Source organism: Leucopleurus acutus (genome assembly GCF_964270905.1).
Source record: "Leucopleurus acutus genome assembly, chromosome: 6".
Taxonomy (NCBI): Eukaryota; Metazoa; Chordata; class Mammalia; order Artiodactyla; family Delphinidae; genus Leucopleurus; species Leucopleurus acutus.
Window position 1 is genome coordinate 91063205 of NC_139149.1, and position 14347 is coordinate 91077551.

The following is a 14347-nucleotide window of genomic DNA, read 5'->3' on the forward strand; positions in this document are numbered from 1 at the left end:
AGTGGCCATATGGGAATGGCCAGGGAGAAACTAGATTTTGTAGCATTAGGTTTTACAGGCTCTTGTCAAGGGCTTTGAATTTTGTCTTATAAGGTAGTGTACAGGGAGCCAATGAAGTTTTTAACTAGAAGGGTAACACGATCACATTTGTGGGGTTGTAGAGGGGTTCCTCAAAATAACCTCGTGAAGTTGGCTTGGCAGGGATGATCTCATTTGAGAGACAAGAAACTGAAGCTCAGTGTTCAAAGTCACAAGGTCATAGGTGGTCCAGCTGGAAACAGAACCTTCATCTTCTGACTCGGATCCAGAGTTCATTCCATTACATCAAAGTTAGCTGTGGTTGTTCAAAATAATAGATAGATATTTATGAGAATAAGAGTTACATGAAATTTCAGGAGGATACAAATGACTAAGTAATAATTCCTCAGTTTACATAATAGTTTATCAGAGTATTTAACAGTAGATTCTTTCTATATTATGAAATATAAAAATATATTACTGGATTAAAACATTTCTTCTTTTTCTTCTGGATTAAAACATTTCTTACTTCCTTATACTTGAGTACTTTGTCTTTTCAGGAAGAGACGTAGTATCAGTGTGTTCATTGTACACGAAAGCTCAGCTTTTTTCATAGTCAAGCAATGGTAGAGCTGGGCCTTTTGACCAGATTATACATCCCTTTTCCTGGTGTTTTTGATTTTGTTTTAATCAAACTTAAAAGAAATCTTTTTTTTTTGGAGTTACCTTTCTGTACTAGTTGATGCTGCTATATCTACTCCTGAGTATGTTACTGACTTAACTTGTGTCTAAGATCCTTTTATAATTCCAAAGCTTTTTATATTAAAGGAAGCTTGTTTTCTCTCTAACATTCCTAGGAAATAAAACTGTGTAATTCTATCAAAATATCTTACTTTTTCATATAGAGAATATATTGAAAATGTGAACATTCCAGTTTTAATAAGGCTTATCCCTGTTCAAGGTGGTTCTCCATCGATTATTTATTACCTTAATATATAGTATAATGTAATGCTATAGTATAATGTAGCATAATATTTAACACTGCGTAATCTGGATAACCATGGTAGCTGATCAGGATAAATTTGTAATTAATTCTCAAAAAGCTACATTTTAGTTTTTGACCCCAATTGTTTCTGTCTTTGTTCAGGTTTATTTCTTCTTTTTTGGGAGGAGTTTGAGCTCATTTATGTATTTTCTTTCCCCATTTCTAATTTTATTCAAATCTAAATACTGAATATTTTCTCTCCATAGACGATTGCATTGTACTAGGAACTATATCCACATGCACTTATTTGTGTCTTTCATGCTGAGAGCTGCGAGCATCTTTGTCAAGGACAGAGTGGTCCATGCTCACATAGGAGTAAAGGAGCTGCAGTCCCTGATAATGCAAGATGACCTACAGAGTTCCGTAGAAGTGCCTCCTGTGGACAAATCACAATATGTAAGTGTTTTCACCATGAGCCCTTGCATGGCTCACCACTTTCAAAAGTAAAAAGCCCACCTGCAAGACCAGGAGCTTGGGATTTAAAAACCCAGGGCATTTAGTTCCTTTATTGTAGCCTCAAAGACTTGTTCCCAAATAAGATTCCACGGTACTTGATTCTGCTCTTAAACATCCTGTTGTTATTTAGTAAGTAGAATCACCCAATAATTCAGTTAATGAGAAGCATTATCACCATTGAAGCAATATATCTGGAAATTAGGTAGAATAGATTGATTGTATTGATGGTGTGAATTAATGCTGTTGGTATCTTTGCCCTTTGCCCTGTAGATCGTTGTTGTCTCTGCTGATTCTAATTCTGGATTGGCTTTGTGACTTTTTAAATGAACTAGAATGAAGTAGGTGTGATGGTGTGTCAGTTGAGGGTAGACCTCTATGAGTGAGCCTAGCCAAGATTAGCTGAGCTTTGCCCAAATCAGCAGAATCATCTAGCCAATCAATCGATTCATAAGACATATTAAATGTTTATCATTTTAAGCCATTAACTTTTGGGGCGTAAAAAAGACCAGAATAAAATAAATTCATGGTAGAATGATGGTTAAGTTTTCCTCTTTATGCTTTTCTTTACTTTCCTAATTTTCTCTGATGATCAGGTATTTTTATAAACAAGAAAACTTAAGGAAAAGTGATTTCTTGTAACTCCTAAAGGAATAAAAATTTATTTTAAAAATAGAATCAAGCCAGCAGTCTTAGAAATGCTATGTTAAAATAACTTTGTTCTGGTCTCTTTCAAAAGTCTTGGCCTTCCCAGGTATAAGAGATATTAGATTATAAAAAAATAAATGGAGGAACTGCTTTTTAGTGGTCTAATGTTGGAACCAGTACGATTAGGAATTCTAATATGGTGCAATGTTGGTTTATTTGTAACAGATTGGGTGCAAGATTGCTGTTGTGATGTTTATTTACTTCTTGGCTACAAACTACTATTGGATCTTGGTGGAAGGCCTCTATCTGCATAGTTTAATCTTTGTGGCGTTCTTTTCGGACACCAAGTACCTGTGGGGCTTCACCTTGATAGGCTGGGGTAAGGCATTTCTGTCTCCTTTCCTTTTCAACTGGATTATGGATTGTAGGGCTTTCTGTCTTGCCTGTCATTAGCATTCTTTCTGTCATTTTCCCGAAAGAATCCCTCCCTATTCTATCTTTATCCTTTCTTTCTCTTTAATTATTCAGGAAATGTATTCAGATCAAGTCTATAATCCTCCCAGTGGTAACAAACTTTTCACTTTTAACTTAGGGTTAGTGTTCTTAGGCCAGATTCTTGAGAGGATTCTTTGGGGGAAATACCTTGTTAGCCATGCACATTTAGAACTGCTGTGCTCATCGTATCTTATATCAATATCTTGATTTAACAATAATTTCATCCTAAAAATTTTGATTTTTGAATTTCTAAGCTATAATGATGCACCTTTGATTTGTAATTCTAGGTCATATGATGAGAATGCCAGAAAGGAATTTATAGGACCATCTTGACTGCATTTAACAATGCAAATTACAAACTAATTACGTAGATGTCTTTTGGAAGGAAATAATTCAAATTACTTGCGGCATAAATAATTTAAAAAAAAGGATATTCAGCTCACATTCCAAAAATGCCTTGTCAGTACTAGAGGGATTACTGAATTAGGCACTAACTCAATGTGATGTGGAGAAAGGATGTTGTTTGTGTTATAATTTAAGAAAATTAAAACTCATACGTGGTTAAAATTAAGAAGTCTCAATATTAACAATTGCTATTTTAATATCCAAATTATGATGTGCTCAGCACAGGGAAAAAAATCAACTAAGTGGCTCAAGATTAAATTTGAAGGTTTTTTTCCCATCCAAATAAGAATTTTTTGGCCTGTTTTGTCTTATTATTGTCTTAACGTTTGAAAACATGAAGTAAAGGATATTGAATTTCCTGTTAGTTAATAACCTTTAAGAAGACAAAGGGTCAATTTACTGTCAAGCGTTATTTATTATGAAATAATAATTGTTGTGAATAAAAATTTCTGAAAGTGGTTTGTTTTTAGGCTCTCCCTTATCTTTGACTAACAGTTACTAAAATAAAAAAAGATACACTTTATTTGTTTAGGGTACTTTGGAAATTTTCTCAACAGTTTTTGGTAGTTTGCCTTCAAGGCAAAATTATATCTGTGTACCCACATATTACTAGAAGTTAGTAAAGATGTTGATAGAAAATTCAACAATGAATTTGTCTGAGTTCCATTTTATTTTTTGGTTTTCTATGACATTGGTCACACTGGTAACAAACTTGTTTTTCTTTATTTACATATTGATTTGATAGCAAATTCCCCTGTCAGCTCTTATTTGGGCTGTATCACTCAGTCTGTCGCTCTGTAAAATCAGGAGTTTGCCTCACTGAAACCTAGGAAACTAGTTTTCAAATCTGTCTTTGAAAATGAGAATTAAAAAAACAGTGAGGGTTCCAGTGAGCTTCTATGCAAGTATGAGGTTCTCACCTTCCTTTACAACTTTAATTATTTGTCCACAAAATTTTGTCATAAGAGTGACAATTACAGTAGAGAAGCATCACAACTTGAAATCTTCATTTCACCAAATGGTTTAAGAACATGCATGAAAGCAAGTAGTATCTACATGGAAGATCACTTTACAAAAAGCATCTTACATGCAATATTGTGTAATTAACCACAATTAAAACAGTAACAAGTAATATTTACAGAGTTATGGTGCTATAGTTGGTCTGTCTTCTCTCTTTGCAACTCCAAAAAAGTAAATGCTCTAGGCTAGGGCATATATAATTAAAAAATAGTAATATTCTTTTTTTTTTTTTTTTTTTTTTTTTTTTTTGCGGTACGCGGGCCTCTCGCTGCTGTGGCCTCTCCCGTTGCGGAGCACAGGCTCCGGACGCGCAGGCTCAGCGGCCATGGCTCATGGGCCCAGCCGCTCCGCGGCATGTGGGATCCTCCCGGACCGGGGCACGAACCCGCATCCCCCACATCGGCAGGCGGACACCAGGGCAGCCCCCCAAAATAGTAATATTCTTTTAAGAATTTCTCTCTGCTACTGAAGTAAATATCCAAGTCTATTTGATTAATAGACTCTTTTCTCTTATCTCAACACTGAGGGTATGATTTTAAAATATCATTTTTATTTCAAACTCATTTTTCCAACTTTCTATAAGAAAAATAAATATCAAAACATTATAGCTGCTTTGCAGGATCCTTTGCTAGACTAATCCATAGTGAACCCAGTTTCAGACTTTCTTCCAGTGATTTATTGGCTTCACTAGAGAAGTGAATTTGCTTGGATTCCTTTGTTGTTCATTTGGACCCAATTATTATAACTTTAAGCTCTCTTCAGCTAGGTAAATACTCAGCACTTTATTACTCACTTTGTAATGATATGTGGAGTTGCATTATTTACATTGATTTTGCTGGTTCTTAATAATAAGTTGGCAGGGAAGGAAATTACCATCTAAAGAGGAACATATGCCATGTCTGCCTTAGTAAATTGAAGGCAGATATTTAAAATGACTTTTTTGTATATCTTTATCACAAAACAGGATGTATAGAGGAGTAAAGGCAAATTCTAATGATGACTATGCTTCTTTTCTTTCAACTAACCATTTTCTTAATTTCTCCTATCACTGCTCAATTTTCTCATGAATAAGGCACTTTATTCTCGGTTCCAACTACATATTTAAAAAATATATTGAATTCTATATTTAAAAGGTCAGTCAAAAGGTAACAAACTTCCAGTTATAAGGTAAATAAGTACTGGGGATATAATATACAACATAATAGGAAAAAAAGTGTCACTCTTGCTTCTTTATCCTTATTGAACGTGGTAATTTACCTCTGTATTAGCAGCCATTCTTAATTTTCACCTGTCAGATGAGATGCCAGAATGTATGTATTATCATATAAAAGCACCTATCCTGGTTATACCACGTAGTCACGTCCCTGTTGCCAAGCTTTCTTGTAGAATATTTTCATATTTTGTATTATCTTAAAATAATCAGGAGAAAAATAATCAGAAAACACTTCCAGTTTTATTATCTCTGTATAAAATTATTCCAATCCAGCAAACGTTTTTTGATCATCCATTTGGCAGCATATATAATTGAAATGCAAGATATATGTTAAAGTCCCAGCACACAAGAAGCATGGAGTCTGACCCTTTAGGTTATTTTATTTTTTGTAGGCCTATTCTCATCATATGTATTATATTCAAAATATTTAATTTATAAAATCTGTTCTTCATAAAATTATTTATGATAGTCAATATAACACCTTTATACAATTAAAAATCTTTGTTGTTTGCTTTAAGCTGAATTTAAAAATCTAGAAAAACTGTTTCTCCCTTGCCCTATGATTTTTAATGCCACTATTAATTCTACCTTAAAGTTATCTTAAAGTTAAAATTATATTTAACCATTAGAATCAGTAAGAGATCTATATTTTGGCCCTACTTTATGAAAGATAAGGAATTTGGTTCTCCCTGCTTATTACTTTTTCCAGACCTTCAAGATGTAATTTGGGGTTTTACTACTTATCATTAAAAAATTCTACAGGTTATTATCTGTTTAAAAGAAAATAAATTATAGTCAAATTTATATTTGTAACCATTATGTAGATTTATCTCTGTGGGTTCACCCGGTTTCAAGATTCCACCTCCTCTCCACCAATTGGTCTTCTACAGTTTCTGCCCACTGGCAATATTTAATTCAGTAAACATTTTCTTTTCTATTGTAGCTCTTCTGTTTTAGATTGGTCCTTTTTCATAATGCCTTACTCTTCTTCTAGAGCAGATTTTAGACTATGAATTAGATATATTTTTTAAAGATTTCTTTTGTTTACTGTAGTAATTCCATCTCAGGGGAGGGTAACTCTTCTGAAGTTTCATAAATAGACACTCACCTTTGAAACAATGGAAAACTTTAAAGGCTCTGCAGTTTTTCTTACAGAGAGGAAAGACTCATTCAGTATTGGCCTTAGAGTCCTATGAGACTTGAGAACAATTCTATCAAAATTATGTAGACGAATTTCTAGGTTCCTCAAAGAATGAATCAGCAAGTGATAGATACTAAATTCTAGCATCCTGCAGTGAGTAGAGAGGGAACTGAATACATAGCTTGGAGCTTCATGTCTGACCAGTCAACATAGACTGGATTCCCAGGGGAATCAAGGTTTCTGGTAAGACATTGTATGTCTGTAGCAAATCTGGGAATCCCCATGTCATGATGGGTTTCTAATTTTTAGGGTTAACTGTACACTTTATGATCAAGCTATGACTTTGCAATGCCACAGTAGCATTTCAGGAGGATGGTAAGGCTGAGGTTGGGTTCTATGAAGCCTCTGAAGTGTCCAAAACAAGATAAAATTACGTGGGCCAATATGGCAAGACCCTTTTACCCCACTTTGGCTTCAAGGCATCTCTGGCTTATGCGGTGGGCTGCAGTATAAGTTTTTATTTGAAGAAAGTGTTTAATTGCTAAAGTTTTTTTGACTACTATTAGTCCAAACCTTCATTTTAGGGGAGAATAGTAATGAAGCCACACCAAAACTCGAGTCTACTTATTCTGAGACCAGAGATTGCCTCCCTCTCAGAATCACTTATTTATACTGATGTATTTTATGAAAATAACTCAGCTCTTAAGATAAATGCAAATATAGAATAACATTCCAATTTACATTAAATTTACTTAAAGTAACACTTAAATTTAAAATAGCGTCTAGATTTCAAAGATTTTTCCCTTTGTTTATATGTTCTTAATTACATAATAATTGATACTAAGATTGGTGACCAAAAATTCTTAGAAAGCCTCAAGGTGGTTTCTATTCTTTATTCCTCTGTGGTTGTCTCTGTGCTCATCTTGTGAATGAGGGTCTTCCAAGAGGATGAGAAAAGCAATTTCATTAAGACATGGTGTCTGATATAAAGTATTTGCTATAATTATCATTTAAGACACAATTCCAAATCCAGCACCATTAATCAATGTTCTATATATAGAACATCATTCAGGAAATTGCCTGATCAGGAGATTGTAAAGGAAGCAGAAGATGAAGACCTGCAAATGAGAAAATGTGAACATTTTGATCAAAGGCAGACATTTTTTAAAGATAACCAAGGCAGTAGAACAGCAAAGAGATCCATGTCAGACCTTTTTGAACCATTCTGTCAGAAGGAGCCATGCTCTCTCCATTACATAGTTATCATTCTTGTTTTTTCTTCATAGCGCTAATTGATAACTGAAGTTGTGTTATTAATTTTGCCTCCCATACCAGAATATAAGTTTCAGGAAAATGGGGATATTGTTTATTCTGTTCTTTTTTTTAATCTTCTGAGACTATAACAGTTCTTAACAAATGAAAAGGCATTTAATAAGTGCTTAGTGAATATATGTTTATACAGATGGATGGATAGGTGGACTACATAGATAGATAGAATATTAAGCTGAACCTAAGAATTAAACAGAATTGGGTAGATCTCTTTTGACAAAAATTTCCTAGAACATAGAATTCAAGCAGAATTTTTTAAAAAGGAGTTATATAAAAACAATAAATAAAATCGGAATATAGAGTCATAAAATTAAATAGCCACACAGGCAGGCTGAGGTTAAATTCAATTAGATCACTAAGGAGAACAAAGAAATTCCCTTTTGTGGAATATCACCTTATTTAAATTTTTTTCTGAAATTTTTTTCATCTGAATCTATTTTTATGTTTACATTTTTGCTTAGAAAATATATCTGAAAATTTAAAAATGTGTTTTTTAAAAGGTAAAGAATATTGTGTTAAAAAAATGTTCTGAGTTAAATTTTTTTTCTCTCTTTGTAAGGTGCTTCCTATGGTTTCTCTTCCTTTTTTTTAAACTTCTTTCTACAAGGCCACATAATGAAGAGTTATCCATTAAATCCTTTGATCTTCTATTGCAGTGCTGCATAAAAGTTATGGTTTGTGATTTTTTGTGATGTCAGAGTCCAGGTATAGCGTGAACTGAGCAGTCAACCTTTACTGGGGGCAAAGGACTCATGGAAAGTCAGTATAATAGAGTTGATGTTGCAAGCTCAGAGGTGTTTATTGTTTATGAAGGACAAATATGTCATGCTCAAATCATCAAACTAATATAGCACCACCCTTTGCTAAGCTTTCAGTGCCTGCAAATGCTTCTGTCTGGAGCCGATACGAACAAAAAAAGAAGGGCTAAACTGATCAAAACTTCCTAATTTTGTAACTTGCAATATAGCCTCTCTATGCCTTCAACTTTTAGAATGAGAAAATTTGAGTATTTTAGAACAACAGCCTTCCTGCCACTTCTCATGAGTCCCTCTTGTTGCTTCACTCCTCTTGGAAAGCATGTGGCTTTTGGCATTTCAAGAGGCAAAGTTGGATGCACCGACCACCGCCTGCCTTTGACCCCGGGAACTTCAGTCCCCTCCATACATGGCTTAACCTTACACCCTTCAAAGGAAAATGAGCCAGTCTTCATCTTCAGACTTTTGAGAACGAATAACATCAGTGTACCACTACCTTCTCAAACGGACAAGATGAAAATTAAGTGGACTTTTCATATTCACATAGCAACATTTTTCATGCCTGTTTTTCTCTCTCACCGTTTAACAGTATATTTTTATGTGATGAATATAAGAAAAAATCCCTTAATCTCAAAAGAAATATGGTCTCTGAATCCTTTTCTGATTGTCTGAATCCTTTTCTGATTACAGGGTTCCCAGCGGCATTTGTTACAGCCTGGGCTGTGGCACGAGCAACTCTGGCTGATGCAAGGTGAGTGGAAACAAGAAGAGGTAAAGCAAGAGCCTGGGATTTTCTCAAGACTTGCTGCTGTTCTTGATGACATTGCCCTTTAGGGACGTTATGTGGGAAATTACCTTGTAGCCTCTGATACATTACCAGCAAGCTATCCATCCCAGAGTCATGGGACAGAAAGACTCACAGACCCGATTAGGATGGTCATAAACTCCATGGTTTATGAAATCAATTTGAAACATACAGTGAGAAGCAAAGGGAAAGAGATGGGTAAGTTAACACACTTAGGATACCATGCACACAGGTGAAAGGACTGCACTACCTGAGTCCTGGGATAGGCAGTGCTCATATCTCCTCTCGGTCTCTCTCTCACTCTCTCTGCCACATCATGATTCCCCACTGATGGTGTGGTTATGAGGACCAGAAATGTGGTTGCAACAAGGGGACCCACAGACAGAAGGTGCCTTGGGCCAGAGACACACACTTGCTGTCTCAGAGATATAAGGGCGAGTTCACCTGGCTATGGCTCTAGCTTGCCACTTAGCCTGCTGAGCAGCTCTGGGTTTTTTTTTGTCTTCTTTGGGCAAAGGATATGTGGCCATGGGTTCCACCAATCAGTGGCTGAATTAAGACATCAAGACTATCAAGTACTTCCTGCATATTTGGGGATACTTTGTGCCTCTTATATATTTAGTGCATCATGAATATTTAGTGCTCAGTTGCCCCAGATATTTAGTACCTGTGCTTAACATGCATGTGCTCTACATTTAATGCAAACTGTAGGTTTAATCCACCCCATTTGTTCTCTTGTCTTCTATAGCGTAATTAAATATTCTTAAATGATAAAACAAATGCACATTAGAAGTGGAATCCATCCTAGGGAATCACTAGCCCCCCAGTTGTCTGTTTCTCTTTGGGTGCTACATGATGAATGGAGACTGAAACATTCATTTTTTCATATTATTTCTGTTTTTAGTAATGGTGAGTCAAAGAAAGAAAAGGAGAACATGGAGAAGCATTCAGTGCCTGCTCTTTGCTTTCATGGTCAAACTTATTGCTTGGAATGAATTGTGTCTCCCCAAAATTCATATGTGGGAAGCCCTAATCCCCAGTGTGACTGTATTTGGAGATACGGCCCTTAAGGAGGTAATTAAGGTTAAATGAAATCCTAAGGGTATGGCCCTGATATGATAGGATTAGTGTCTTCATGAGAAGAGACACGAGGGAACTCCTTCTCTCTGTGTATGAACATGAAGTAAAGGTTTTATGAGTACACAGCAAGATGACAGTGCCTTGCATTTTGACCTCAGACTTTAGCCTCCAACTGTGAGAAAATAAATGTCTGCTGTTTAAGCCCTCAGTCTATACTACATTGTTATGGCAGCCCGAGCAGACTAATACACTTATGATACATGAAAAGGCGATTTAAAGAGAGACAGTTTTAACTTATAGATGTAGTAATGCTGAGCATTCTTCCCTGTTAACAGAATACAGTTTAATATCCACAGATCGTGTACATTTCCTGACAGCAACTCCTTTTTGTTTGCTTCTTTCTTTCATTGGGCCCATACCTTTGTTTTGAGTCACTGAGTATTTCCTTCAGAATCATTTTGTCAGTTGTGCAGTGAAAAAAATGCCACATTATGTGAGCACCTGAATTCTACAAAGAACTACCACTGTTGCCCCAAATCTGAAGTCTACAGATCATTATCTTTAGGTGCAGCCTTGCTCCAGAACTCCCCATTCATCAGCTTTCCCTCAGTTCTAGAACTTAACTGGCTTTGCTTTTTTTTTTTTAACATCTTTCTTGGAGTATAATTGCTTTACAATGGTGTGTTAGTTTCTGCTTTATAACAAAGTGAATCAGCTGTACATATGCATATATCCCCATATCTCCTCCCTCTTGCATCTCCCTCCCACCCTCCCTATCTCACCCCTCTAGGTGGTCACAAAGCATCAAGCGGATCTCCCTGTGCTATGTGGCTGCTTCGCACTAGCTAGCTATTTTACATTTGGTAGTATATATAAGTCCATGCCACTCTCTCACTTCATCCCAGCTTACCCTTCCCCCTCCCCGTGTCCTCAAGTTCATTCACTATGTCTGAGTCTTTATTCCTGTGTTGCCCCTAGGTTCTTCATAACCATTTTTTTTTTAAGATTCCATATATATGTGTTAGCATATGGTATTTGTTTTTCTCTTTCTGACTTACTTCACTCTGTATGATAGTCTCTAGGTCCATCCACCTCACTACAAATAACTCAATTTCATTTCTTTTTATGGCTGAGTATATTCCATTGTATATATGTGCCACATCTCCTTTATCCATTCATCTGTCGATGGACACTTAGGTTGCAGCTTTGCATTATTTTTACTGAGCTGAACTTTGGGTTCATTCACCCGATGAGCAGCAAAGCGAATCTACTGACACTGGATTGTAGTGAGGAAAAGTACAGCTTTTATTTGCAGGACGCAAAGCAAGGAGAATGGGCAACTAACGCTCAAAAGACCTGAACTCCCTGTTGCTTTGGAGCAAGGGTTTTTAAAGGCAACATTAGGAGTGAGAGTCACAGGTGCATGGTTAGCTCATGGACATTCTTCTGACTGGTTGGTGGTGAAGTAACCAGGTGATGTTTTAGGAATCTTAATCATCAGTTTTCTGGTTCCAGCCAGTCCAGGGTCTACATGCTTGTGGTCAGCAAGTAGTCAACATCCTCCACAGGGTAGGGGTCTTAGTTTCTGCAGAACAATGCAAGATATGCATCAGATTGTTACCTGTATCCCTTCAGGAGGAACTAGGAGTCCTGTGACTCTGCTCTTCAAGTTATTATTACTTTTCTTGCTTGACTGCTTTTCCTTTGTTTCTGCATTTTCTCACTTCACTAATTAGTAACTGTTTGAGTCTGCTCTTTGGAACTTGGGGAAACCCTTGGAGACTAAAGCTTTTTTCTACAAACAAGAAGTGGGGACACAGAGGGGCTTGTACCCAGTAGGGTCCCGCAGGGTTTTGTTTTTACTTACTTTATCTCTTTATGCCATTTGGATTTGTTGACAATTGGGGGTTAACGTTATCTACATTGTTATCATTATTGTTACATTTACACAGCAATATTGGAAATCTCAAAGAAAACTTGCAGCATTGCTGTTTGATTTCTTAGAGGAGGGAGGGAGGTTGAGTCAGTAAAGAGGTGCTAAATAATGCTAAATAATTTTACCCTGAGATGTGTAACCAAATCACTTAGATTTGGAATTTTAGAGAAGGTAGAACGGAAGGCATTGTTTGGTCCAATCCCCACATTTGAGAGATGAATAGAATGAGACCCAGAGATATCAGGTTACATCTCCAAAGCCTACAGCTAGCCTGGAGCAATTTTGACTCATTCATTCAACAGCTATTCTAGGCCTTGAGCAAGGAAAGAAAGCAAATATATTCATAGTACATTTTATATTGAATTAATTAGTTTTCTTAGTTATCTTGCATTTTAAAAAAAATCATAAACTAGATATTAAGTCATTAATAATCATAAGTCTTTTTGCTGAAAAAATAAGAAATACATGATTTATCATTTTTGAGAAAAAATCCGTTAGGTATGTAATACTTTGAAAAATACAACTGATACTAAATATTGCTCTAAACCAGATGTATTAATGTAAAAATATTAAATATAAGTTAGATCATGTGACTCTTTTGCATAAAATATTTATTCCCACCTTACTTAGAATAAAATCTTGAATTCTATAGTGCCCTGATCTGAGTGCGATAATTGGGTTAAGGGGTCATTTTATATTTATTTTGCATAGAAAATAAAACTGTATTACCACATTCATGGCATGATTTTATAATTGCCAGATTTGATTTTTCATGAAATTCAGCTTGTCTAAGTTAAAAAGTTTTTGTGGGTTTTCTTGAGTGTCATCATCTGACCTATGTATAGTGCCATGTCACAAAGTTCAAGTGGAGAGAGCAGACTTGGGGCATCTCCAAAGGACAGATGGGGCCCCTGCTCATGTCTCTTATAGTTGTGATTTATCTTTTTCTGATCTGGCCTTTCAAAGCTAGAACTCTGATTTTCTCTGTATCTTGGACATTTAGAGATAAGCAGATAAGACCCAGTTTTAGAAGGTACTGTAAACTCTATAGAATATACAAAAGAAGTCTCTTCCAGTTCTAAAATTCTATCAAAGTGTTATTTGACTAAGGTAGGGTAAGATAGTTGGGTAGTTTAGATGGGACAAATGATTTAAAAAGTGAATAATTTTGTTTTTCTTTTTACTTACAAAAGCAAAAACACCTTACAAGATACCTTATTACCTTTTCCCTGCTCATTCAAAGGAGATAAGAGATGCCAGCAGGAACCTTAGGGCTTGCAATTGAAAGGACCAAGAAAAGATACACTCCATCATTCCTAGGAAATCTGCATGGCTCTCAGGGAACTTCACTTCCTCTACTCTTATCAGAGTGTGAGTTGTGGAGACAATGCAGTATTCAATCAATATAATTCCCTGGATGCCTCTGGTGGAACAATGCATTTCCTGTTTCCAGTCCTGGCTGCAGGAAATCCTACTTTCTAGTCTGTCTGCTCTACCATTCAGAACTACGTTTTTACTGACATTTAGTCCTGCATTTCCTAGAGTGTTAAAATTTATTTTAAAAAAATCTGGACAGAGGGTAGTTTCTCAGCCATGTTAACAAACACGGTGTGAGCTGGGACATTGAAGAATTAATGAAAAATAAGGATTAATAGCATTTTCTTTAAAATATCTGAAACCTCAGTTGCCTCTTATCAAAGGGCAAATTTGAAACTTTGGCATTGAAAATGATCAAAGTCAAGTTTTTCCTGTTTTTAGAAGTAGCTGGTTTGACCTTCTTCCAGATAAAAGTATTTTGTAGAGCTGAAATTGTGTAATTGAATTCCAGTGTGTTAGGAGACACCACGATGAAATGTCATTGAAGCAAAGAGGGAAGATTATGAAGATATTACCAGATGTCAAAGCTGAAAAGAAAATTTATGAAATCCAAATTTATGAAGTCCAAAATTTAGTGAATCAATGTTCAATTTATATTCTCACAATATGTACCACTTTCCTTACAGT

General features: G+C 35.8%; 1 protein-coding gene across 2 annotated transcripts in view; it reads left to right on the forward strand.

The window, feature by feature from the left end:
- PTH2R (parathyroid hormone 2 receptor) overlaps positions 1-14347 on the forward strand; it is a gene marked incomplete at both ends in the record, with an annotated part of 100415 nt that overhangs the window by 55403 nt on the left and 30665 nt on the right. For both annotated transcript variants that reach the window (XM_082840867.1, XM_082840866.1), the window contains 3 exons: positions 1270-1459; positions 2390-2543; positions 9213-9273. In XM_082840867.1, the coding sequence (XP_082696993.1) occupies positions 1270-1459; positions 2390-2543; positions 9213-9273 (405 nt within the window). The remainder of the gene's footprint in view (positions 1-1269; positions 1460-2389; positions 2544-9212; positions 9274-14347) is intronic.